Source organism: Phalangium opilio, unplaced genomic scaffold (genome assembly GCF_054372755.1).
Source record: "Phalangium opilio isolate 3A_F unplaced genomic scaffold, DU_Popi_V2 ptg000009l_1, whole genome shotgun sequence".
Lineage (NCBI taxonomy): Eukaryota > Metazoa > Arthropoda > Arachnida > Opiliones > Phalangiidae > Phalangium > Phalangium opilio.
Window position 1 is genome coordinate 2,783,196 of NW_028324146.1, and position 24,295 is coordinate 2,807,490.

A 24,295-nucleotide genomic window follows, 5' to 3' on the forward strand; every position below is an offset into this window, starting at 1 on the left:
CATTCCTGAAATTTAGAATTAGAAGGAAAGTGATCAAACTTATTGTTATAACGTTACGTATGCACTATGCAAACAGCCTTTTCTTCTATTCAATCAAGAACTGGTTTTCAGCGCCATCTATTAAAAATCTTAGCTGTACAAAAAGTTGCATTATTTAGCTTGAACTTGAAGTTTTTAAGTTCCTATTAAATTGCAAGGGTCGCTGAGCTGTAAATATAATAAGTAAAATTTTATTAATGCATGTTAAATTACGTACAGTTCATAATATATAAATAGATGGCGTGGCAGTCCTACTTACGAGGCGGAGGGGAGGGTAGATAGATACGTCTCTCACCTCATTTATCCCTGGTTAAGTCGCTAGGGGCCCTGACCCTTAGCCTCCCTCCAAGCATAGAAGGGGGTAGCTTGGCGCTAAACAACCGCTTCATGAGCTAAGAAACCTATTTAACCTAACCTGGGACTGGGACCAAGTATATCAAAGTTAGTACAAATTTAACAGCTTAGCGTGGAGTGGAGGCTCTCTTCAATGATGATCCATCTTTTTCTTACACATCAATATCATTCGGAAACTCCAATGTTATATTTAAAGTTAGGCACGGGGTATAATTATATTTATCTTTAACTGCCTTCATAAAACCTTTTAACTGGACATTAGTAAAAATAGGCTTGTAAGTAGGACTTGAAACATAAATAAGTTCAGTTTCTGTAGTAGCGCCTGTTCTGACCCTGAAACGTCACACCCTTCTATCTCTTACTGGAGTTTCATCCCCCCTAACGGTTGGAAACAGTATTCTACATGGAAAAATACCAACCAGAGGGGGGCTACGTGACGTCTGACTATCTCTTCACTGTGGTCAGTTGTTAGTCTCTATTGTTAACAAAGACTAACAAGCTCTTTCAAATATAAAGTGCCGTCAATCTGCTTAAAGCTCATGCAGTCACTAAATGGTTTGGAAGTTTTCTTAATGATTTTGATGTTACTTTATCAATATTCATTTAAAAAATGTCTGGTCATTTAATTCTAAGTCAATTAACAGTAAGGAAAATTGATCAAGTTGGCACGTATATATAGAGAAGGGAGGTTCGCAAAAAAAGATTGCACGGTTTCCCCACTGTGGTAAAATTCAAACCATAAACCTTCAATGCAAAAATACTGGTCTGCCCTCGGGTCTGCCTATCGTGCCTAGGTCAAGCGCAGCGTTATTAAAGAGCGAGTTTGCGGTTTGCGCATGAACGCTAGACCTCAAAAGGAACCGGAAAACGGAATAAATGCCTCTCTTTAGCACGTTTGCTTTATTATAATAACAAACAAGAAAGGCCCAAGAGTGCTTCATTTTTAAAAAATAAGTTTTTGAGGTTCGAATGGCTTTGACTGTTCCAAAATCCCCCACCCCATCCCTTCCCCTGATGCTCTGTTCGAGAGGACTCGGTTTGTCCAGTGGAAGGCGGCCCGGCGTTTTCTGGTCCCTTTAGAGATAAAGCGTTCATGGTTTGCGCTCTTAGAGATCACTTTACCCCTTTTGCTAAAACGACTACATCGCTGTTCCTACTGCCTGACTTATTTTCTATTCACCTTTAACGCGACTAAACTTGTTTAGTTTAAGTCTAACCTTGGATGAGAGAGTTAGATGGAGAGGATTTTACTTAACCTATAATGTTGTCACTGAATCCCCTATCAACGAAAAAACGTCCTCCCTTATATACTAGAGAAGCGAGTGGGTAATTTACCAAATACCACGTAAATTACCGATTAATATCTTACCGTAATTTTACAATGGTATGAATTACCAAAGATTTTTGAAACCTTGGTGCTCAGAGTACAAAATTCTGGGATTAAAACCAAGTGTACTAGCCTGCCAGAGGCTAAACCCGAGTGTACTAGCCTGCCAGAGACTAAAACCGAGTGTACTAGCCTGCCAGAGACTAAAACCGAGTGTACTAGCCTGCCAGAGACTAAAACCGAGTGTACTAGCCTGCCAGAGACTAAACAATGTTCCTTTTTTACTTCCCGAGTCCCGTTTTCCTCGATTTTCCTTAGTCCACGCGGCAGCTAACTTGCCCATGCTAGTGCTTATTTTATTGGGCCAAAGGCAGCGGCTCATTACTCATTAAAATTCATTTTACATTTAAAAGATCAATTATTTCTACATTTAATTCCAAAATAAATCTCCATGCGCCAGCCAGTACTTACAAAGGTGCTCTAGAAGTTGTATCTTTTAATAAATCTTTAGAGAGCAGATAAGCTCAGAAAGGCTACGGCTGCCGCCTTGGTAGCAAAAGCTGGAAAACGTGGAAAGGAGTCAAACTAGGTATAAAGTGCTCACGATTCAACGTTAATTAACTTTTATGTCTATAAGCACATGAAAATATAAATTACCGACTGAACAGTAATTTTGGTTAATTCCTTAAATTTAAATCGGTAATTTACAAGGTAAATTTAAGTTTACGGTATGGTTATACAATCTGTCTCTTCGATGTAACTAATAGGGAAAGACACGGGGGTAAAGCATTGCCTTCCATCTCGTTTTATGGCGCCTGCGCTCTAGGAGCTTTGGGTCCAGAGAGCGCACAGAGACGGCTATGGGTCAACCCCCTTGTATGTCTGAGGAATTCCAACCCCCCCCCCCAACAATCTTTTGAATTTTTATAACGGCTCAGATCTCGAGCTCGGGCTTTGAGGTGATACAGGGATACCTGATTGGCTTGATTTTGCCATGCGCAGAACCGATTTTACCCCAAGAGTCAGACTCTAAACCAATCAGAAAAATAAGACATTTATTTTCGTCGCTCAACGACAGATGGTACTACAGTAAGTTTTGTTAGTCACGTGGTGTAGATGTAGAGCTCAGAATTATCAATCCATTATCCACGTCATTTTATCTTTATCCATACTCGAAAATTATCCACAGAACTGGCGTGTTAAATCGTATTATAATCCACATCTTATTTTATAAATAATCACCAATTTGTGGATAATGGATAGAAAATGCCGAGCTCTAGACCAAGCCAACTTGTTTATTTCTTAGTTGGGTCTATAGAGCTATCTCAGTTGTGCCGTCAGTGCCTAGGTAAACCGTCACGGGCTTAGCTTTAGCAGTGGGTGACCATGTTTGGTACCGCTTTGGTTCTATGCGCAAATAGTATGGGTGACGTCACTCTAAGGCTTCTGACATAGCTCTATTAAGCTAGTTCTTACAAGCTAATTCTCAAACAAATGAAATAAGAAAATATTTTGGAGGATTTTTGTAACGTGGCAGCACTTGCCGGGCACTTACCGAATCGCGAGGAATTCCGGGAGACGCACACTCCCGCACAAGGGCTACCAATACCAACATTTCTCCTTCATTTAAATTATCTGCTCCAGGAAATGTCGGTAAACGTGACTTTGCTGATTTTCTTTCCATGAACATTCTATGACCATGACCTTAGTACCTAAAAACTTTTGACAATTCAAAGAAAGATTCGTGTAATCAAGTTTTTAATTTTTAAATCATATTTTTAAGAAGCGCAATTAGATAATAGTGTGTTAAGTGTTTAAACAAATTCGCGATAATCATAGAATCTTTGGTACTTTTTAACAGTGTAAGAATTCATAGTTTTAGATTTAAAATTTGCAAAGTGAAATAAAAGTTTAGTCTCTCAATAAAGATTATTAGTGAGTTTTACAAAGCATTTAAAACCTCTGAATTATCTTATTAAAATCGAGGCATGGCGTATTCAACATTAAGTCTATGTGCAATCTAATATTTCATTAGTTCAAAAACAGTTCGGTAAAATTTAGACAAGTAGCGAAAATCCCAATTGCACCTTTCTTTAACAAAGCGCACTGTATCAAACGAGTATAAAATGGCCAGGATATCAATCTTTAAAGGCCGACTTCCAGAGAGAAGGGTTCTACCGAACTGAAAACCGAGCATCAAGACTTACAATGAAGCGTCCGTGCCGATTTTCGAAGGGTTCTCGCTAACAGAAAGCCGTGCAATATGGTTCTAGCGAACTGAAGATGAACAATAGAAATCCTTTTAAATTTATTTCCTCTCGAATTTTTACTTTCCACTGAAGGAAATTTTCTATTGTGTATCTTCAGTTCGCTAGAACCACATCGCACGGCTTTCAGTTAGCGAGAACCCTTCCATCTTTTACCCCAGCGGGGATTCGAAAATCGGCACGGTCGCTCCATTGTTGGTCTCGATGCTCAGTTTTCAGTTCACTAGAACTCTTTTCGATGGAAGTCGGCCTTTAAGTCTAACCAATTTACAGAAGTAAAAAGGGCGCCATGTCTACTGGTTGGTTAAATGTCCTTATGTAAATTTCATTTAATAAAACTGAGTTTGGCTTGGCAAGCCAAGTTGCGAAATTTTTTTATAAAATTAACAGATTATATTTGGTAAGTTTTAAAGTTCTTTCATTAAAATAAATCGATTAAAAAAACCGTCGTCTGCCATTTTATTTACCCTTTAAAAATACTAGTGACTCGAATCTGAAAGGCGTACTTAAATAGTCACATAAATAAAGAGATTTATGTGGCGTTAGGCTTTGAAATGGCGCAATAGGGACTGCGCATTGGGTACAATTTGAAAGTTCAATTATCAGAAATGAAAAAAACGTTATCCTAAACATTCTGCTTTCCAATATTTTTGGAAAATTTTAAATTAAAAACTTATCACTTGTGGTATTTAAGATTGAATATTGTAATTTTCCAGATTGCTTTTAAAAACAGCCAATGTTAACAAAATAGTTTTAAAAAATAATGTCATAAGTAACGTAACAACAATAAGTATGCCATTTCCCAGTACAATAAAGCTAAACCTCTAAATGAAGATTTGTTCCCGTATTATAGGTAGAAGAGGGCCATGAAAACGTGACAATTAACAAGTTTATAATATTACTCCATATTGTTTATGCTTTGTCACATGAGGACACTTCTACCAATTTCATTTACTCGGAAAGACCCACCCCATTAAAGGATTTCATTCCCTGTTACACTTACTGTTGTTAAGTTACTTATGCTAAGCTAAACTGCCATTTTTCGACAAAAAACCCGAAAAAACCTTTTTCTAAATTTATTTTTTGATATTAAAACAAAGTTACGTTTCTAATTAAATAAACGTGGCTGTCCGTCCTATTTAATCCCTTTTCTTGTCTGTCAATCATGGTATTTACTATCCAGATACGGTAATAAAACATTAGATAGCACAGAGACTTAATTTTACAACAAAAGTAGAGAAAGTTATAAAAATTTTAAATTCCAGTTTCGAATATATTATAGAAGTTTGACTTCCAAACTATCTTTGGTATATGGCGACAACATTTTCGGCTCTGGCTATATATATAATTTTTACCGCTGCCATTTAGCGGAACGGTTTTCAGTAAAAATCTCAACTAGCCTATGCAACAATCAATGTCAATTCCTTTTTCAAGTCCATAGGAAAAGTATTTCTAAAACTTCCATTTTGTTTTTTTTTAAAAAAAAGTCCGAATTTTATACATTCTCGAATAATTTTAATTAGAACTTTAATAAATTTCTTTTAGTTTTAATTATTTTTACTTTTTTGCATTTAAAATAAATCTAGTGTTTCTTTAATAATTAAACTCTTCATAAAGTGTCCAGTTCAATTTTGATATCGACAGACGATTTTTTTCTACGAGGAACGTTAAAATTTTCGTGAGTTTTAACGTGTTTGTCGCAATGATCTTTTCGATAAAATTTTCTAGGGCAGAACGAGCATTTGTGTTTCATAATGCCCAAATGAAGTTTGCGGTGTCGTTTCCAGCTACAAGGATTAGTGAAGACGGAATCGCAGTCTTCGCATTGTAACAAATTTTTACTGTTACATCTGTCATCTTTCATCGGGGACGCGTCATCCTCCGCTAATTCTCCGTCATCCAAATCATCCTGGAGCATTGTGGGAGATAAAGGTATTACCACGGATTCCTCTCTTTCCGGTGACGCCACTTCCGATTCCTCGTTATTAACGCCATCTTCTTCCAAAACGCAATCTAAAAGTGGTTCGACCATAATTTCCTCAACAGCGTCACCGACTTTCGTGATTGTCAACTCTCCGTTGTTAGTTAAACTTTCCAAGGCATCGGCTTCTTGGTAAATGTCGATTACGTTACCGTCCTTTTTACCAGTGGAACCGCGTGTTGGTTCCGATTCATTTCCGGCAACTGCCATGCTCAGTTGAACTAAGGATTGACTGAAAGGTCCAACACCGCCAGCTAAGAGTCCTTTCCAGGCGTTTGCTAGCAGGGTACGGTTTCTTTCAGTGTCCCGGGAAGGCGGTTTGGTGGTTTTCTTGGGTAATGGAGTTGGTTGAGCGTTATTGGTGACGGAAGGGTTCAATGAGCCCTTATGGAGAGTTTGTAAGTGAGCGAGGGCTTCCACTTTGAGGGCGAAACACTTGCCGCATCCGGGCATGCAACAAACGTACGGAAAAGATATGTTATTGTCTTGACTAGCGTGTCTATGTCGTTCTAAAGTGGATAGAGAAGATATGACTTTTTTACATAATTGACAAAACATTGAAACGAACTGGGGCTGCGGTTGGTTTTCGCGTGAAGGAACTTGAATATTAGATGGTTTTTTGAACTCCGTCTGTCGTATTCCGCCCCTAGCCGTACCTATATTCAAACTATCCATTTCCGACTCTTGTTCCTGATCACCCACAGTGGTCACCACACTACCTATCTTGAGCATGTGGGTGGCCATGTGACACAACATGGTTTTCTTACCGCCCGTTTTTTCGCACAAGGCGCATTGGAACCAATCAACCATGACGTGAGCTTGTTGTTCGTGGGCCTCGGCAACCCGCGGATCGTCGAATGCCTTCAAGCACAGACTGCACGTGAAAGACCGGTTACGACCGCTTTTATTTGACGAGTAGTTTCCCGCGTACCGAGAAGAAGACGCGGCTGGACTAGAAAGAAGTTGTTTCATAATGCTGGTTGAGCTTTCGCCGTTCGCCTCCCAAGACGCGTTCTCGTTATCACGTTTAGAATTCCCGTTCGCGGCTTCTTCGTGGCAATTTTGAATATGGCCGACCACGGATTGTATATCGGTGAATGTCACGTTACATTTTCCGCACTTGTATTTTCCGGCGTTCGCCGCTTCGTTATCGACCACCTTAACGGTTCCATTGTCTTCCCCTGTTGTTTCGGAATTTTCCCTTTGAGCCATTTCCACACGGTCGTTGGAATGCGCCGCTTTGACGTGCTCCCGCAAGGCACTTCCATTATCAAACTTGACTTCGCAATTATAGCAATGATGAAGGCGGTTTTCATTTTTCCTGGTCGCGTAACAAGGACCCTCGTGAGTGGAAGCGTCACTCTTACTTTTAAAAGGATGTCCGCAATAACGACAATAGAAAGAGTACGACGCTTCGTTTCCCCTGGTATGAGTCTGTTGATGAGTTAGAAACGTTTTGCGATCGGTAAAGGCCAAAGGGCAGAGTCGACAACACAAAACGCGAGGGTTCTCGTGCAAAACGTTGGATGCCGACGCGTCCGCATTCGGTTCCTCGTCCGTCGGTTCTTCTTTTACGCGAACTTCACTGGCGTCATTCTGTTGGCTTACGAGGGTACCGAATAATTTTAAAACTTCTAGCGACGATGGAGCCCCGTTTTCAGCGTTTGAATTATTTTCTTTCGAATGAGCCAAGACGTGACCGTCGTACTTGGCTCGATTAGTAAATATCTTTCCGCAAAATGAGCAAGTGTAGGTTAATTGCATGGGTACCGCGGTAGCCATCGTGCTATGAAGTTTCGCGTGTTTTTTGTAATTGCTCAAATTGAAAAACGCTCGGTTACAGAGAGAACAATATCCGGCGATGTTTCTCGACCCATTTTGAATATTTTCATCGCCGTTAGGTTGAGCTTGATCGTTTTCTTCGTTATCCGCCGAATCGCCTTGACCTTTTCGCTCTCCGTTTGCTTTGTCTCGGGAACAAACGGTATAAAAATGGTTTCTTAACGAGGCGCAATTGGCAGCCTTGTAGCCGCACAAATGGCAACGAAATTCCGAAAAGTTGTCTTTGGCGTGCTTTTTCTTGTGGTTGGTTAACGATTCCGATCTAAAAAAGCTCAAACAACAGTACTCGCACGTGAAAGGCTTAACGCCGGTGTGCATTTTTTTATGGCGCATGTAGCTACTACGATTTATAAAAAATCTACGGCATTTATCGCAGAAGAAATTCCCACGATGGCTAACGTTTTTAGGCATACCGATATTATTGGGCAAGGCTTGCTGCAATAATTTGCTCAATTCCGATTCTTCCTCGACTTCGGCCTCGCCTTCGAGGTCCACTTCCACTTTGGGTTCGATTAATAAGCAATCGTCGATTTTATTCGCGGAACTCTCGTCAATTTTATCGTCCGATTCATTCGGAGTGTCGGATTTCTCCTCATTTTCCTCCCCGACGATTCCATTACTATTGGCGTTATCGATAGACTTACGATGTTCGCCAGGACTAGATATTGAGGTTCGTTTAAACCTCTTAAGACTAGTGCGGTACGTATCCGTGTTAAATAAGATACGCTGCTTTCGTTTCCTCCCGTATCTGGACATATTTCTAGGGCACTGAGAGTCTTCGTTTTCAGTTTTTATTTCTTCGAGGTCACCTTCGCCAATTGGACCCGAAGAATCGGTTCCATTACCAACAACATCAACGAAAGAGTTTTCAGTCTCGTGCGACGTGTTTTTAGTACTCGATGGCGTTTCTTCAACCTCTTCTTCAGAATCTTGCGCAACGGGGTTTACTATTAAAGAATCCACCTCTTTCTTGATGACGATATCAGTGGTGGCTGATTTACGTATTCGTTTCTCCTTCGCGGGGCTACCCTTCGTTGCTTTTTTCTTTTTAGGTTTTTTAGGAGTGGGTAGCGGCAACGCGGGAACGGGTGGTCCCTTTGGAAACGTCCCTTGTTCCTTGGTCCAGTTTTCCTTACACCCATTGGTTCTTTTGTGTTGCGTGCGAAGATGTTCTCTCAACAGATCGGGTGTTTGACTCCAATCTCCGCAATGCGGACACCGACATGACGACGGGTCGTTTCCGTGAATTTTTTCCTGGTGTTTAACCCATAGGTAACGGCGGAAAAATTGCCTCCCACATATATGGCACGTGTATTTCTTTTCGCAATAGTGCATACGCAAGTGTCGCCGGTAACTACCATAGTTAGTGAATGTCTTGTTGCAGAGGTCGCAGAAATACGGACCTTTACCCTTCTCAGCGATTTTGGGTATGACTGGTGGAGGTGAGAAGGGTGGACTGGTTGTTGAAGTTTCTTCCCTACTCGGAACCGCTTCGTCATTGACGGGAGACGACCAATCGATGTAGCTAATGTCATTATTCTGAATGTCACCTTGTTGATGATCGTAGTCAAACTCGTACTCTTCTACTTCGCTTAAAATCTCAGATGAGACGGGGTTGTAGTGATCCCCGCTTTTAGGATCATTGGCTTCCATTCCCAACCAGGCATTGACATCTGAAAAATTCATTTAAAATGAAGTTAAGCCTTTGTAAATCTATTCATCATAAAATCGCTGTGCATTCGCCCCGAATCATAACAATAACCAAATTACATGTCTTAACCCTTCACAACCAATCTTTACGCGCCACTTCAGGGTTGCCACAGATTTTCCATTTCAAAATTCCCCGACTTTTCCAGGTTTTCCTGCTTACACTAACAGAAAAGTAAGAATGCAGCCTTCAAAAATTCCTTATTGATCATCAACTTTGTACTTACAATTATGCTAATTTTATCACGGATTTTAATTGAAACTACTATTTAGTAGTTAAAGGGCTCCTTCGGACCCTTAGACACATGGCCCCGCGGATTTCCATCCCCTCTTCATAGACGATCTTCCTCAGTACTCTCCCTCTCTCTGGCTAGATAGGGGGGCTCGGAAATCCGCGGGGCCATGTGTCTAAGGGTCCGAAGGAGCCCTTTAATAAAACTTTATAAGGAACAGTTAATGTAGGCCTATAGAACCTTATCATTGTCCCGTATTTGCGCTGGTGCGCCAAGATGGCCGAGACTACACATTTTCTCAAGTCGATATGCAACGGAAATTGCCTGACTTTCTCCTGACTTGAACAACAATTCTCAAATTCCCTGACTTTTCCAGGATTTCCAAGTACTGTGGCAACCCTGAACTTAGACAACACAGGCAACAAAAAGTGGTAAACTCTTGCTTTCAACCAATACTACTTTATTTCCAACTTGGCTTCACTTAAATCTATATCTATATAAATCAAAGTCCTGACTGACTGACTGACTGACTGACTGACTGACAGACTGACAGATAATCAACGCCCAGCCCAAACCGCTTGCCCTAGAAGGCTGAAAATTTGCAGGAACGTTACTCATAAGTAGTAGGCGCGTACTAAGAAAGATTTTTCCAATCCGCCGCCATCTTAAAAAATGGCGCCCAGAAATGTAAAAAATCTTCTCTATGCAATTAAGTACGCGCGTTTCAACCGATTTCACAAATATTTAGTACACTGGTTTGCTTTAACCTTAAGACGGGCTGAATGGTCTTTCGGGTTCGATTTTTCGCCATCTTTTAAAATGGCGCCCAGAAATGTAAAAAATATTCTCTATGCAATAAAGTCCGCGCGTTCCAACCGATTTCACAAATATTTAGTACAATGGTTTCCTTTAACCTATAGACGGGCTGGATGGTATTTTGGGTTCGATTTGTTGCCATCTTTTTAAATGGCGGCCAAAAACTTAAAAACCCTTAATGTCCGCCTGAAAAGTAATAAAAAATATCCCGACGGGCTGACGGACTGTGCCGAGTGCCTTCGCTTCTAGGGTGCCACAAAAATATTAGTCATCAGTAAAATCTACACATTCTTTATATCATTTTAGATGGAAGTTCTTATTACACGCGAGCGACGCCGCGGGTAACGGCTAGTCCCCCATATAGAACTATTTCATCCAAGGGTCTATTGCTACCAATGCCCATTTATCATAATATCATTTGAGCCAAAGATTCATAACTTTCAATAGTACTCACCCAACAACCTATTCCCACAATACCGTTTCAGCCAGATACCTAATTGATTTCGATACCGTTTCACCCAATGATCTATTTCTCCCATTCTTTCATTGAAATGTTTAGATTACTTCAATACCATTTCAAGCAAAACTGCATTATCAAACAAATGGACCATTCCATCAATTCCAGAAGAGAAGCAAACACCACAGTGGGTTATTATTTCCCTCGCGCCAAGAGACTACATGCGGGAGCCAAGTCAACTCGTTCTGTTTCTAGCGGTGATTTTAAGATATGCATATTTTAAGCGCAGATTTTGAGGTATGCACATTTAAAGCGCGGATTTTGAGGTATGCACATTTAAAGCGCGGATTTTGAGGTATGCACATTTAAAGCGCGGATTTTGAGGTATGCACATTTTAAGCGCGGATTTTGAGGTATGCACATTTTAAGCGCAGATTTTGAGGTATGCACATTTTAAGCGCAGATTTTGAGGTATGCATATTTTAAGCGCAGATTTTGAGGTATGCATATTTTAAACAGATATTTTGAGAAAAAAATATATTTTTATTTCAAGATGAGATATTGTGGTACGTAGATATTTAAGATTTCCAAATTGTGTACGATTTTTTAAACAAGTGTTCAACTGCGCCGGTGCTTGACCCAAAAACGGTTTCATTTATTGTTGTCATGAACTTTATTTACCACAATAAAAGAGAAAAACCTATATAGTGTAGTTTAATTATTCACTTCCCTAAAAACAAGCACGTACCCTATGTAGACCAACACCTATCCCGATTTCTCTCGTTTCAGATTGCAAAACGATATACATGTTTCGTTCGCATGCACGAGTATAACACACGCTACAATAACGTAGAGGTTTTGCACTTTGAACGAGTATTTAAGTATAAATTTATATACATGTGTATGCCACTACCATCATAAGTATCATAATAACACAATAAGTATGAAAGTTCACATTGCAGTAATGCTAAATTTCATTAAAGAAAATTAGATTTGTTTTCATCAGGGATAGATTTGATATTAGAAATAGGAATGGAGAACAGAGTAATGTGGGACCCCCTTTCACGGGAAGGGAGGGTATGAAAGAAGAGGCGTGTCATAGCGACAGAGGTAAAAAGGAAATACGTCTTTTTCGCCGTCCCCGTCAGCAACGTCATAAAAACATAGTTTAATTGAGCCAATAAGATAATTTAAACTTGTTGTTACGTGTTGGAGGGAGGGGCTCTATACTAGGCTATGAGTCGGACTGAAGTAAATACTAACCGTTCTCCATTCCTACTCTTAAAATTACATCTACGCCTGTTTTCATGTTATCAGGAAATCATAAGCTAATTTTAATCATTGTGTTGTCATTTTTTCTACGTATCTAGGCGGGTTTGAGGGATGAGCTAAACTAATCGTTATGTTTGATAAATTTTGGACACTGTGCTTTGAACATTGCACCCGCTCGGGAGACAACTGATCTAGCGTTGCTACATCACAGTCATGTGGGCTCGCGAATTTATTGCCCATGCGCTAGGGATATAAGGAGACGAACAACCAATGAAATTACGTCAGAATTAGGATGTGTGACGGAGAGCACTCAAGCTCCGCCCGCCAAATTAGCATGGAAGATATGGGCCACATTGATTCGTATTAGCTTATGGATTAATGATGTTACAGATAAGAATTTTGCGTGAAAACGGGAAAATTAGTGTGTTCCGTTCTGTTCTAAAACTAAATTACTCTTAACATATTGGCTCTGGCTCACCAACAAATAACAAGCTGGGTTTGCAGAAACCATGTTTTACTCGGGTATACTTAATGTTGTCATGTTACTTATGTACTTGTACCATGTTTATTTTTCTTACTATTTCATTGATAATCGATAAGTTTCCCCCGAAACGTTTAGAATAGATGATTCTTAAAACTGTCCGGTTCCTTTTACAAAGGAATAACTTTTTTGTCGTTGTCATAAAGGTTCGTTCAGCTGCATGTACCGGAAATACCGGGTATGTGATCGGTTTTTTCGCTGAACAAAGTCAATAATATCACTAAAATGTGACTGAAATATTTTATTGCAAGTCTTAGGCTCTTAATCGCAACGCAGTTACTAGAACACCAGATTCTGTTTATGCAGTTTTTGTCATGGATTAAGGGGTGGGGGTGGGGGTGGGGGAAGGTGCACTGGCCCCCGGGCGCAAGGCTTGTTGGGGGCGCATTGAGATAAATTATTACCCCTAGCAACATTTGCTGTTAATTATTTTTCGGCTTAAGGGGCCGGGTGCCAAATTGCTCAATCCGGCCCTGGTCATGGGGTAACACCGAGGGGTAATACTAATTTCAATTGTATAGGAGTTGCAGTATAGATCCTAATAATATGAAACCCAAGCTGCCTTAATAACTAGAAGACCAACACCAAACCACGCTCGAATTATTATTTAGTTGGCCTTAAATTTTCGCAAGTGCGAAACAGTAAAAAGTGGCCTGGTGAAATTTTTAAAACCATCTACTGAAATCAATATTGTCCAAATTCATCAATATTTAAATACACGTGATAAAAATGCCTGTTTTATTTCATTCAGTCCTATGACTTCCAATCGCCAATCAAATTTCATCAAACAACCAATCGAACTGCATTGAAACTCGACCTTAGGCTATTTTAAATCATCACGATAGAGTGCTAACACAATCAACTTCGAAATTAATTGCCATGAAAATTGAAAATGCTGTCGAAGTAAATCAATTTGAAATTACACAACAATTTGCAGTATAGATTTATAGCTGTATAGTATGTGGTTATATAAACACAGCTTAGCTTATAGGATCAAAACTCTGATTGACCTTGGAATTGTGTGTTTTATTTTAGGCTTTGCCGAGTGTGTATGTGTGCAGTCAAAAGCATAAAAAACTTGTTTCTTAATAAAGTATTTGAAGTTATCGCAAGACTTTGTTATTAAGAACAGGTTAAATTATGAGCTTGACTATAATCAGTTTCTCTGGGGTGATCCTTATTTACTCAGATGAAATTCCTATTCTAAATTACAGTTTTCAATGTTAGAGCGTTTGCCATTTTCTATTTATATTCAATCAGAAAATTCACCCTATTCTGTGAGGTTTAACCAAGAAGTGATATCTAGTTTATAAGGTAGAAGGTATAAATTCACCACATTTCTAGCTTTATCTCAAGTCCAAACGTAGGTCCGGAATTAATCCCGGCTTTAAATTACAACCAGCATCTGATTGGTTCTTGAAAACTCACGTCAGCGCGACACGAATGACGAAAATTACAGTCATATTTTCCGACTGAGGAGAGTGTAGCGAAATAGCCCGGGGCCTCCTTTTACGTCCCCCCTAGCATTTTGAAAGGGGGTTCTGGGACTATGGCGCGCGAATACTTAGGCATCTTGTACCTTCTCCCTAATAAACTAGATATCCCTTCTTGGTTTAACATTATGATTTGGTATGGTTTTAGAGTTAACACACGTAGATGTTAGTATTATTTAAATGTAATATTTCTTGTTTAACTAAGAAATAATGTAATGAGGCAAGAGGCCGGCGGAAAACTTTTCTCTGTTATAGAACTTCACTTCCGGGCGCCTTGTTTACATAACGTGAAATATTGCTAAAACTTATTAGGGATTCATACAACGTTTTCGCTTTTTTCTTCAAAATGGCCATGGAGTCGTTGCCGCAAGTATTTTGGTCAGTAAACAAAAAATGGACCATACTTATTGCCAAGGATCTTATCACTCCTATAGGGTATTGGAAAACTGTGCGCTTACTCGATAAAGAACCACGACATAAGCATGGACGTTGTATTCTAGAGGAATAGCAAAGCATGAGTTTTTTAACCCCTACATACCGTTCAGACTATATCCTGGTACAAGGTCACCAAACAAATATCATAATGGTGGGAGTGTCTAAGGGTCGAAGAGAGCGTGAAAAGGTCCAAACGTGAAGTGGTACCAAAGCCCTGCGACGATGACCGTTTTTACCCCATAACCTATGCCTACCCTCCCTTGAGCTGATTGTTGCTTGCGGGAGAAAAAAATTTCAGTGAAAGGCTAGCGAAACCTGGTCCTCTATAAGTTACCGTCCTGGGGAGAGATCAGTATTTTGTCTGGTATATTAAGGTCACTTGCAATACCAAAACACAGTTTAAAAATAGGCCCATCGTGGGACAGGGTTCCTACAAAAGTTTTGCAATGAAATTCCCTGACTAAATTCCACAAATTTCCCTGACCATTTGCAATAACGTACACTGGCGAACATATATGAAAACCAATCTAAAATCACTCTAATCATTTTTGAACGTGTTGTTATTGTTATAAAAATAAGTCAACCATTTCGCTTAAATTTAACTTAATCTAAGTAATTAATAAATAACCGGAGCGAACGAAGCGAGCTCCGCGAATTTGGGGCTCTGATCAAATCTCAGACAACACATTTTTTGGTCACCCTGACCCTGTTATCCAGACTTTCCCTCTAGTATATTTTTCCCGGACCTTTTAGGCCCATTTTCAATTTCCCTGACCTTTTAGGCCCATTTTCAATTTCTCTGACCTTTTAGGCCCATTTTCAATTTCCCTGACCTTTTAGGCCCATTTTCAATTTCCCTGACCTTTTAGGCCCATTTTCAATTTCCCTGACCTTTTAGGCCCATTTTCAATTTCCCTGACCTTTTAGGCCCATTTTCAATTTCCCTGACTTTTCCAGGATTTCCAGGTCGTGTACGAACCCTGTGGGAGGGGTAATAAGGTATATTCCTCTAGTCTAAGCTGACTATGCTGGGGTTGCAACAACCCTTTCAAAAGTCGAGGTGAAAAAAGAGTAAGGTGTGTAACCAACAACCATAATTTTTATTTTAATACTGATCATTCGGTAATTGGATCAAAACACGTTAGATAATGGCTTGAAACAAAAGGACTGGCAACGTTGAAGACCTATAAGCTTTCAGTTGGAGGAGGAGCTGAGTCTCGTGACATAATTTACGCTGCCATATTGGTGGGTAGCTGAGACCACCCAATAGAGCTATTTCAGTGGGGGAAAAATTTCGTCTGCTACGAAAATTGGGCCTGCCTTTGAGTGTAGAGGGCGGCCATTTTATGAGGGTTTCTCTATGGGCAAATAGCATTGGTGACGTAGCCATTACCCCCTCTGAAATAGCTCTATATGGCTACCAGAACAACGGTAAGACTTGAGAGGGTGTGACGTACAACTATCCCATCTGAAAGCTCTCTATAGAACGCCTTAAATCTTTATCAAATATAATGTGGTGTAACATCGGGTATATAGATCCAATGAGGTTAGATTTTGGCTTCAAACGTTGCCTAAGTTATCAACAGCGTAATTTCCGTCTTAACCCTAAATTAAGCAGACGACACTGAGCAACCTTCCCCCCCCCCCAAATTTGGAAAATAGTCTATTCCACTAAACTCACTGTGCTTGGATCCCAAGAACTACTTCATTTCTGATCTTATCCATAACTACAAAGTCCATGATTGTAATACGTTCAGAGCGGCAGTATCTCATCTTTGTACAAACGAACAATAGTATTTACAATTCATTCCTGCTTAAAGTGGAGCGCGAAATGCGTTAAATTTCCCCTCCGTGCCTTGTAATACAAAACTCTATTGATTTTTTGCCTTCCTAAGCCATCCACTTTCGACATCTACATTACATTTTACGTTCGTTTTAAATTCCGATAGCAAATTAGTGATTCTATTTTCATTAATAGAGTGCAAAGGTATAATGTAATTATTCTTAAATTTAAAACATCGAGTCTCCTCCAAAACCCCTGGCCGAAAATTTGACACGGAAATAAATACTTCAAGGTCGTTTTTAACAATTTTCTCTCGGTTTTCTCTATAGACGAAATTATTTTTCCCGCTTTCACTTTCGACACTATTTATTCCTAAAACTTCCTCAAAAAAACAAAGGACAAGTCTACGATATTCTTAAGGAATACATCTGTCAAGAATGCCATAAGTTCATAAGATATGTTCCCCATAAGTTTTTCACTGGTTAGAAACTGGAGCTTGACATGAAGTGACGTAGGTCATAGATTCTCCTAAAGTGGCGCCTGGTGAGGCGCAGTCAAAGGCTTAGTACAGACTAAATAGGACTAAAGATGGACTACAAAATTAACCATGTGTAGTCAATTCTCGCTAGGACTGTTCACGAGCCGAGCTGAGCGAGCTTTTTAAAAGCTCGGCTCGGCTCGAGTCAAAAAAACGGCGGCTCGGCTCGACTCGAGCCGAGCTGGGTCTTGGCTCGGCTCTAGCTCGGCTCGGCTCGAAAATGATCGAGCCGAGCCGAGCTGGCTCGATTAACATATACATGTTTAAAAAAAATTGCTACTACCAACGTCAAACTTGAGAATGACTATAAATGCCATCCCATGTTTAGGAATGTAGTGGTTCAGTAAAACCCGCTCTTTAAAATATGCTCAAGGTTAGAGACGAGAGATTTTTCCCACGCTTTATTTCATGTAAAAATACAACGGAACGCTATTGGTGGAGAGAATAAAGACTAAAAGGAAAGCACTATATCAGTGACTAAGCTCGCGAGCCGGCTCGCGAGTCGGCTCGGCTCGATGCCTATCGGCTCGGCTCGGCTCGACCATAAAAAAGCTCGCTCGTTAATTAATCGAGCCGCAAAAGTGGCGGCTCGGCTCGGCTCGAACTCGGCTCGCTCGTCACGAGCCCGAGCTGGCTCGAGCTCGTGAACAGTCCTAATTCTCGCTCGTTGTTCTCGATCCAGCTCTCATGAAAATTAACATAAGTAGCTTAATAACAGATATCCTTAAAAGGATCTTTTGTTTCTTAGTAAAACATGATTTCTGGCAACCAATCATCTTAGGTTATTTCCCTCGCCTGGGTTTACTCAAAGATAATATACCAAGAGGAGTAGAAAGTTTAGGCTTTCACAAGGCTTTTGAAAAGCCCGGCCACGGTTTTGGATTAACTAGATCCTGTTGTTGTTTCTTGGCTAAGCTGCGACGCCTTTTATTGGGTAAATTATGTCGGCTGCTTATTTTTGGTGGCAAAGGGTTGATCCCTGGTTTGACCGTTGACGTAAAAAAGGTTATTTTTAAGTAGACGACACGGTCACGTGAACAACCGGAACTAGTTTCTCAAAATTCAGAGCCGGTCCCTATTTACAAAGCTTCTGCTCCCCTTGGTATATTCTCTAATCTCTATGGTTTACTACACGCGGGATGCTAACCAACTCGCAGTAGTCAGTTTTCCCAAACTTTGTGTCGTCAGAATTTCAGATCAACTTTTCCAGTCAAAAAAAAAAAACAATTATAAATAGTTGAATCATAGACAAATAGATTGTCATTGTATATTTCTGGAAAACGTGCACGTCACGTGGTATTTTATAGTCATTATATGTCTGCCAATAATCTCATTGTCTCTAGGAGTCTAGTCAAGAAGTTATATCAGTATCTCAGAGAGAAGGTATAAGATGCCTTTGTATTCGCGCGCCATAGTCCCAGTCCCCCTTTCAAAATACAAGGGGGGGGGACGTAAAAGGAGGCTATTCGCCTCTCCTCAGTCGGAAAATATGACTGAAATTTTCGTCACTCGCGTCGTCGCGCTGACGTGAGTTTTCAAGAACCAATGAGATGCTGGTTGTAATTTAGAGACGGGGATTGACTCCGGACCTACGTTTGGACTGGAGATAAAGCTGGAAATCTGGCGAATTTATACCTTCTCTCTGAGATACTAGATATAACTTCTTGGTCTAGTCTAGTGACCTTGTTTAACACAGGTTATAAAATATTATAAAACCAAACATTTAGGTTTTATAATACATAATCATCGTAGTTATTTGTACAATCACTAAAATCATCGTAGTTATTTGTACAATCACTAAAATCATCGTAGTTATTTGTACAATCACTAAAATCATCGTAGTTATTTGTACAATCACTAAAATCATCGTAGTTATTTGTACAATCACTAAAATCATCGCAGTCATTTGTACAATCACTAAAATCATCGCAGTCATTTGTACAATCACTAAAGTCATCGCAGTCATTTGTACAAACACTAAAGTCATCGTAGTCATTTGTACAATCACTAAAACCATCGCAGTCATTTGTACAATCACTAAAACCATCGCAGTCATTTTTACAATCACTAAAACCATCGCAGTCATTTGTACAATCAGTAAAGTCATCGTAGTCATTTGTACAATCACTAAAACCATCGCAGTCATTTGTACAATCAGTAAAGTCATCGTAGTCATTTGTACAATCACTAAAACCATCGCAGTCATTTGTACAATCAGTAAAGTCATCGTAGTCATTTTTACAATCACTAAAACCATCGCAGTCATTTGTACAATCAGTAAAGTCATCGTAGTCATTTGTACAATCACTAAAACCATCGCAGTCATTTGTACAATCAGTAAAGTCATCGTAGTCATTTGTACAATCACTAAAACCATCGCAGTCATTTGTACAATCAGTAAAGTCATCGTAGTCATTTGTACAATCACTAAAACCATCGCAGTCATTTGTACAATCAGTAAAGTCATCGTAGTCATTTGTACAATCACTAAAACCATCGCAGTCATTTGTGTAAATGTAGTCATGATTTCTACATTCACTAAAATCATTTTAGTCATTCGTACATTCACTAAAATCATTTTAGTCATTCGTACAATCACCGAAATCATTTTAGTCATTTGTACAATCACCGAAATCATTTTAGTCATTTGTACAATCTTGTTAACAAAATTTTCGTGGCACGCTCCACGTCGAATGAAATTTAGCACGAGATTTTATAAAAATGGCGCGAGATATTGAGTGTGCCATGGAGGTGCTAATTTAAAATAATCCATAAAATCTCAAAAATAACTTATTTTAATTTCAAAGTCATTCGGTGGTATGTTTCAATATGCAGAAGTATCGATAAAAAATTACTTTATTTTCCATTTCACCCTCCCTTTAAAAACAAGGCAACAAAAAAGAAGTATTTATATTAACAGTCCGGAAGTAGAAAGCTAGGTAAAGCTCAGGACAACGTTTTCAAGTTTAAGCTTCTACTCCTCGTGATCAACACTACTTTTTGTATTAATACGCTTCACCTGTTCCTGTACATACATACATACATATATATCATATTCATTAGGTTACGAAAGATTCTTACATATTTTTAAAAACCATTTCAACTCAAATTTCCTCGATTTTCCTTACTTTTTAAGAAAAATAAATTAAATTTCCCTGAATGTTTAGTTTAGATTTTATTTTTTTGATATTGAAATTTTTTATTCCACCTTTCTCTCAATAATGTCAGGTCTTCTTGACAGACCTGTTACTCAAGAGGGTTGACATAAAAAACATTTTAAGATGAATTTTCCGGGTTTCCCTTGAATTTATAGGAGACTAAAAGTTGTCAATTTTAAGATTATATTTTTCTAAATAACTTCTTGATGTTATGTTTTAAAACATATATATAGTACAATGCAATGCTCTAACGTACTTTCAACATTGCAATTTTTGAAAACTCAAGAAATTTTCCCTCTAAAATCGAATTCCCTGACTTTGTTAACATTGTTAAAATTCCCTGAAGTTTTGGCCCATTTAAAAATTTCCCTAATTTTTAGCCCATTTTTTCCCCTGATTTTTTAGGTCGAGTTTTAAATTTCCTAACTTTTCCAGGTTTACCCCGACCCGTAGTAAGTACTGATTCAATCTGAACTCCTACCCTTTCTGTCTACTAACGTTTAGCTCACCAACGGTCTGGCAAAACTGGGAAACCGCGAAACAATGGCTTTAGTCTAAACTATATATTTCCAGGTATTCTCAGGTTCTGAGAATGAAAAATCTATATATCTTACGTGAAATTTTGAATAAGAACTTCCCGGTTTCGGTTTGAAAAGGTTTGTATGAACCATGACTTAAAAAACTGTACAGCACGATTCGAACATGTATTTCTAGCTTTCCCAGATTTGTGTAAACCCTGACTAAGAAACTGTACACCACTCAATTGCGATATCAAAAATGTATTTCAAATTCAATCACTCAAGTGTCTTAACCCTTGCCAGAAATTTCAAATACGTATTTCCAGTTATTCCCAGAATTTTTATGAACTCCAAATAATCACAACTTGACACCAACACTGCGCGTTATCTCTTAACAGATATTTATTTAGATCACGTATATTAGGGCTTCCCATATTTTTACGAACCCTGGCTCAAAAATAGTGCACCACCCACCCGTGGCCTGAGATTACAAACTTTACGTGACTGAATTTCCACCCCCAATCAATCAATTAATTCTTCAAACACGTGCGGTATTCGACTCAATTTATGGCCCCGTTGTTTATTATAAATATTCCGACGAGGCTTGCCCTTTAAAACTATTCTGGCAACGGCTTTGTGGTCTCTTGGCTGCGTTTTCGCAGAATATGGTAGTGGCGGCATTTTTTATCGCGTTACCACGGTTACTTTATCGATAGAGTCTCTGACTCCCTCGGCCTTTTATCAATGTGACCTAAAAACGTAGGAAATGACGCGTTCTTTCGCAATCCTCTCGGTTAAGACCTAATCTCCCATTTTTAAAACTTCTTACTTTCTATCGTTGTCGTTATTAAATAGTACTTAATTAATTTAAGACCTATTGGAAACCATACCGGGGTACTAAGGGGGTTCAATAAGGGTGGTGGTTGTTGGATTTAGCTGACTGGCTCATGGCGGCTTCGTGCCGTACGATGTAGAGGGCTTTTCACATCGTGGGTCAGATAGAGAGGGTCGATTTTAGAGCCTACGTCGCTGGTTGCTTGCTACACGAGACCAAATAACTAGCGCGCTTACTTACTCTCTCCCATTCGCTTACCTCCTCCTGCTCCCCCCGCTTTATATTTCCTCCTGGTTCTGGCTCTCCTTGCATTTTTACCGCTACAATGCGAATCGCGCGGCGCGGAGAACGTTACGTTTGTAAAGAAGGGTACGGTACTCACCTCTAGCTAGCTGGCTTAGATCCACAGTGGCACTGGCGACGGTATAATAATTAATAAAATACCAAAGGAAAATCGACTTAGAGTGGACCGTAGATTATTAAAATGGCGGGAACGGTCTCGGTCACACGCGCGGCCCGGCCTAGGAGACCCGATGATTATTTTTAGCGGCCCTTGGTCGTCGCGTATAGAAATAAGGAGGAACTGGCGCCTCGTATGTTTTAACGCGATAAGGCGAACTCGCGAGTAACGTTGCCGTTGCTTTGCCTTTGGGTTGGCTCGGCTGGTTGGGAAATGGTCTTCGGTTCGACGTTGGGGGTGCCTCCGAGAGTGCGCCATCTGATGGGCAATGATACCATTGGCTTTCGCTCGCCCGTGTACACGCGGCTACGGAACGACGGAGGGCTCACGAACCCAGCTACGTCGATAAGCAGCACCTGTCGTAAATAAACAATGACTCTCGCGTACCAAACAACCATCCATATTTGACGCCACTACTATTCGAGTAACTCGATGACGATCCTTTACCCATTTCGTTTAAGGACAAACCCTTACACCAAAAATCATATTCCTAGAAACAGAGATATTTTAAACGGAATAAGTCATGTTAGGGGGTGAAGGTTAATTTGAATACACGGTACGTGTTTAATTTTGAAGCTAAACCCTTACACCCCCAAATCATACTCATAATACTGGGTTAAGAGAGTACGTACCTGTCAAAGGGTTATTATATTAGGGATCTAACAGTTCTGACCCTGAATCGTCACACCCTTCTATCTCTTACTGGAGTTTAATCCCCCCTAACGTTTGGAAACAGTATTCTACATGCAAAAATACCAACCAGAGAGGGCCTGAGTGACGTCAGACTATCTTTTCACCCTAGCCAGTTGTTAGCTCCCTATACACGATACCCAAGGTTATGACTACGTTTTCCCACATTGCCACAACAGAGAATAGGTTGTGCAAAAACATCTAGGTCATGACCCTTGAATTTCCCGTGATTTCGGCCCCTTAACACCAACTGAAGTTGGTCTGCTTAAAATCTAACTTATACAAAAAGAACAAGATTCCCTTATACTTTGTCCGCTATTACATAAGTTATCTATAAATAAACAGTGAAAAATCGAGGGGCAACTCACTCAATATAATGAGTCATGTCGAGGTCTAAAGAGGGTTTAATTATAATCAGGATTATTTAAAACACTGAATGTTTTTCAAACTCCAAACACGACCAATTTGACTTACTAAACTTACGGTTTTTTTATTCTTTTTTTTTTTTTTTTCAATAGACCGGATGGTTTCTCTGGTTTTATATTTTAGCGCCCTTTTTTTGCGCGAATAGACGTATGCCATTCTAAACACTATCAGTTATTCTAATCAGGCGTATACATACATTGAACTTTGTAAACATGGCCTCAACATTCATATCAGAAATAAACATTCTAAATACGATATAATCACTCTATGTTTTATTTATTCTTACATGGCCTATTCAATCTAAACATAATTCGGCCTATCTAATAAAATTTTCTAATTTGAATAAAATTATTCTTAGCCGAGTAAAATTATTCTTAACCGAAACAAATTATTCTTAACCGAAACAAATTATTCTTAACCGAATTAAATTATTCTTAACCGAATTAAATTATTCTTAACCGAATTAAATTATTCTTAACCGAATTAAATTATTCTTAACCGAATTAAATTATTCTTAACCGAATGAATTAAAATATTCCTAACCGAAATAAATTATTCTTAACCGAATTAAAACATTCTTAACCGAATTGAATTATTCTTAACCGAATTAATATATTGTTAACTGAAGTAAGCTATTCTTAACCGAATTAAAATATTCTTAACCGAATTAAAATATTCTTAACCGAATTAAAATATTCTTAACCGAATTAATATATTGTTAACTGAAGTAAACTATTCTTCACTGAAATAAATTGTAAACATTCTAAACCGAATCTAATAATTCTTAACCAAATATTAACACTCTTAAACATTCTAAACCGAATCTAAACATTCTAAACCGAATCTAAACATTCTAAACCGAATCTAAACATTCTAAACCGAATCTAAACATTCTAAACTGAATGTAAAAATTCTAAACTGAATAGATAGTAATTGAAATAAACGTTAATATTGTTCATATACAAATGAATATAAACACTCAACAGAGGTATGTATTTAATCAATATACTGTTATTAACAATTATAGTCGAAATACATTATCAGCTTATTGATCACAACGTCAGGCTTAATAATAACCAAAATTTTAACAACCCATGTCAACAAACATTGTTCACGCTCTTTC

At 39.0% G+C, this 24,295-nt stretch overlaps 1 protein-coding gene across 1 annotated transcript; it reads right to left on the bottom strand.

Moving 5' to 3' along the window:
• Nucleotides 1-3,461: 3,461 nt before the first annotated feature.
• LOC149713158 (uncharacterized) lies at nucleotides 3,462-22,743 on the bottom strand. Its single transcript, XM_089846554.1, has 2 exons — nucleotides 21,979-22,743; nucleotides 3,462-9,483 (listed from the first exon to the last, which is right to left on the bottom strand). The coding sequence occupies exon 2, from the start codon at nucleotides 9,461-9,463 to the stop codon at nucleotides 5,597-5,599; it is 3,867 nt and encodes a 1,288-aa protein (XP_089702680.1). The 5' UTR covers nucleotides 9,464-9,483; nucleotides 21,979-22,743; the 3' UTR covers nucleotides 3,462-5,596.
• Nucleotides 22,744-24,295: the final 1,552 nt, after the last annotated feature.

Excerpts from the sequence above, each read along its gene's own strand:
- LOC149713158 (XM_089846554.1), bottom strand. The coding sequence starts at position 9,463 with ATGGAAGCCAATGATCCTAAAAGCGGGGATCACTACAACCCCGTCTCA.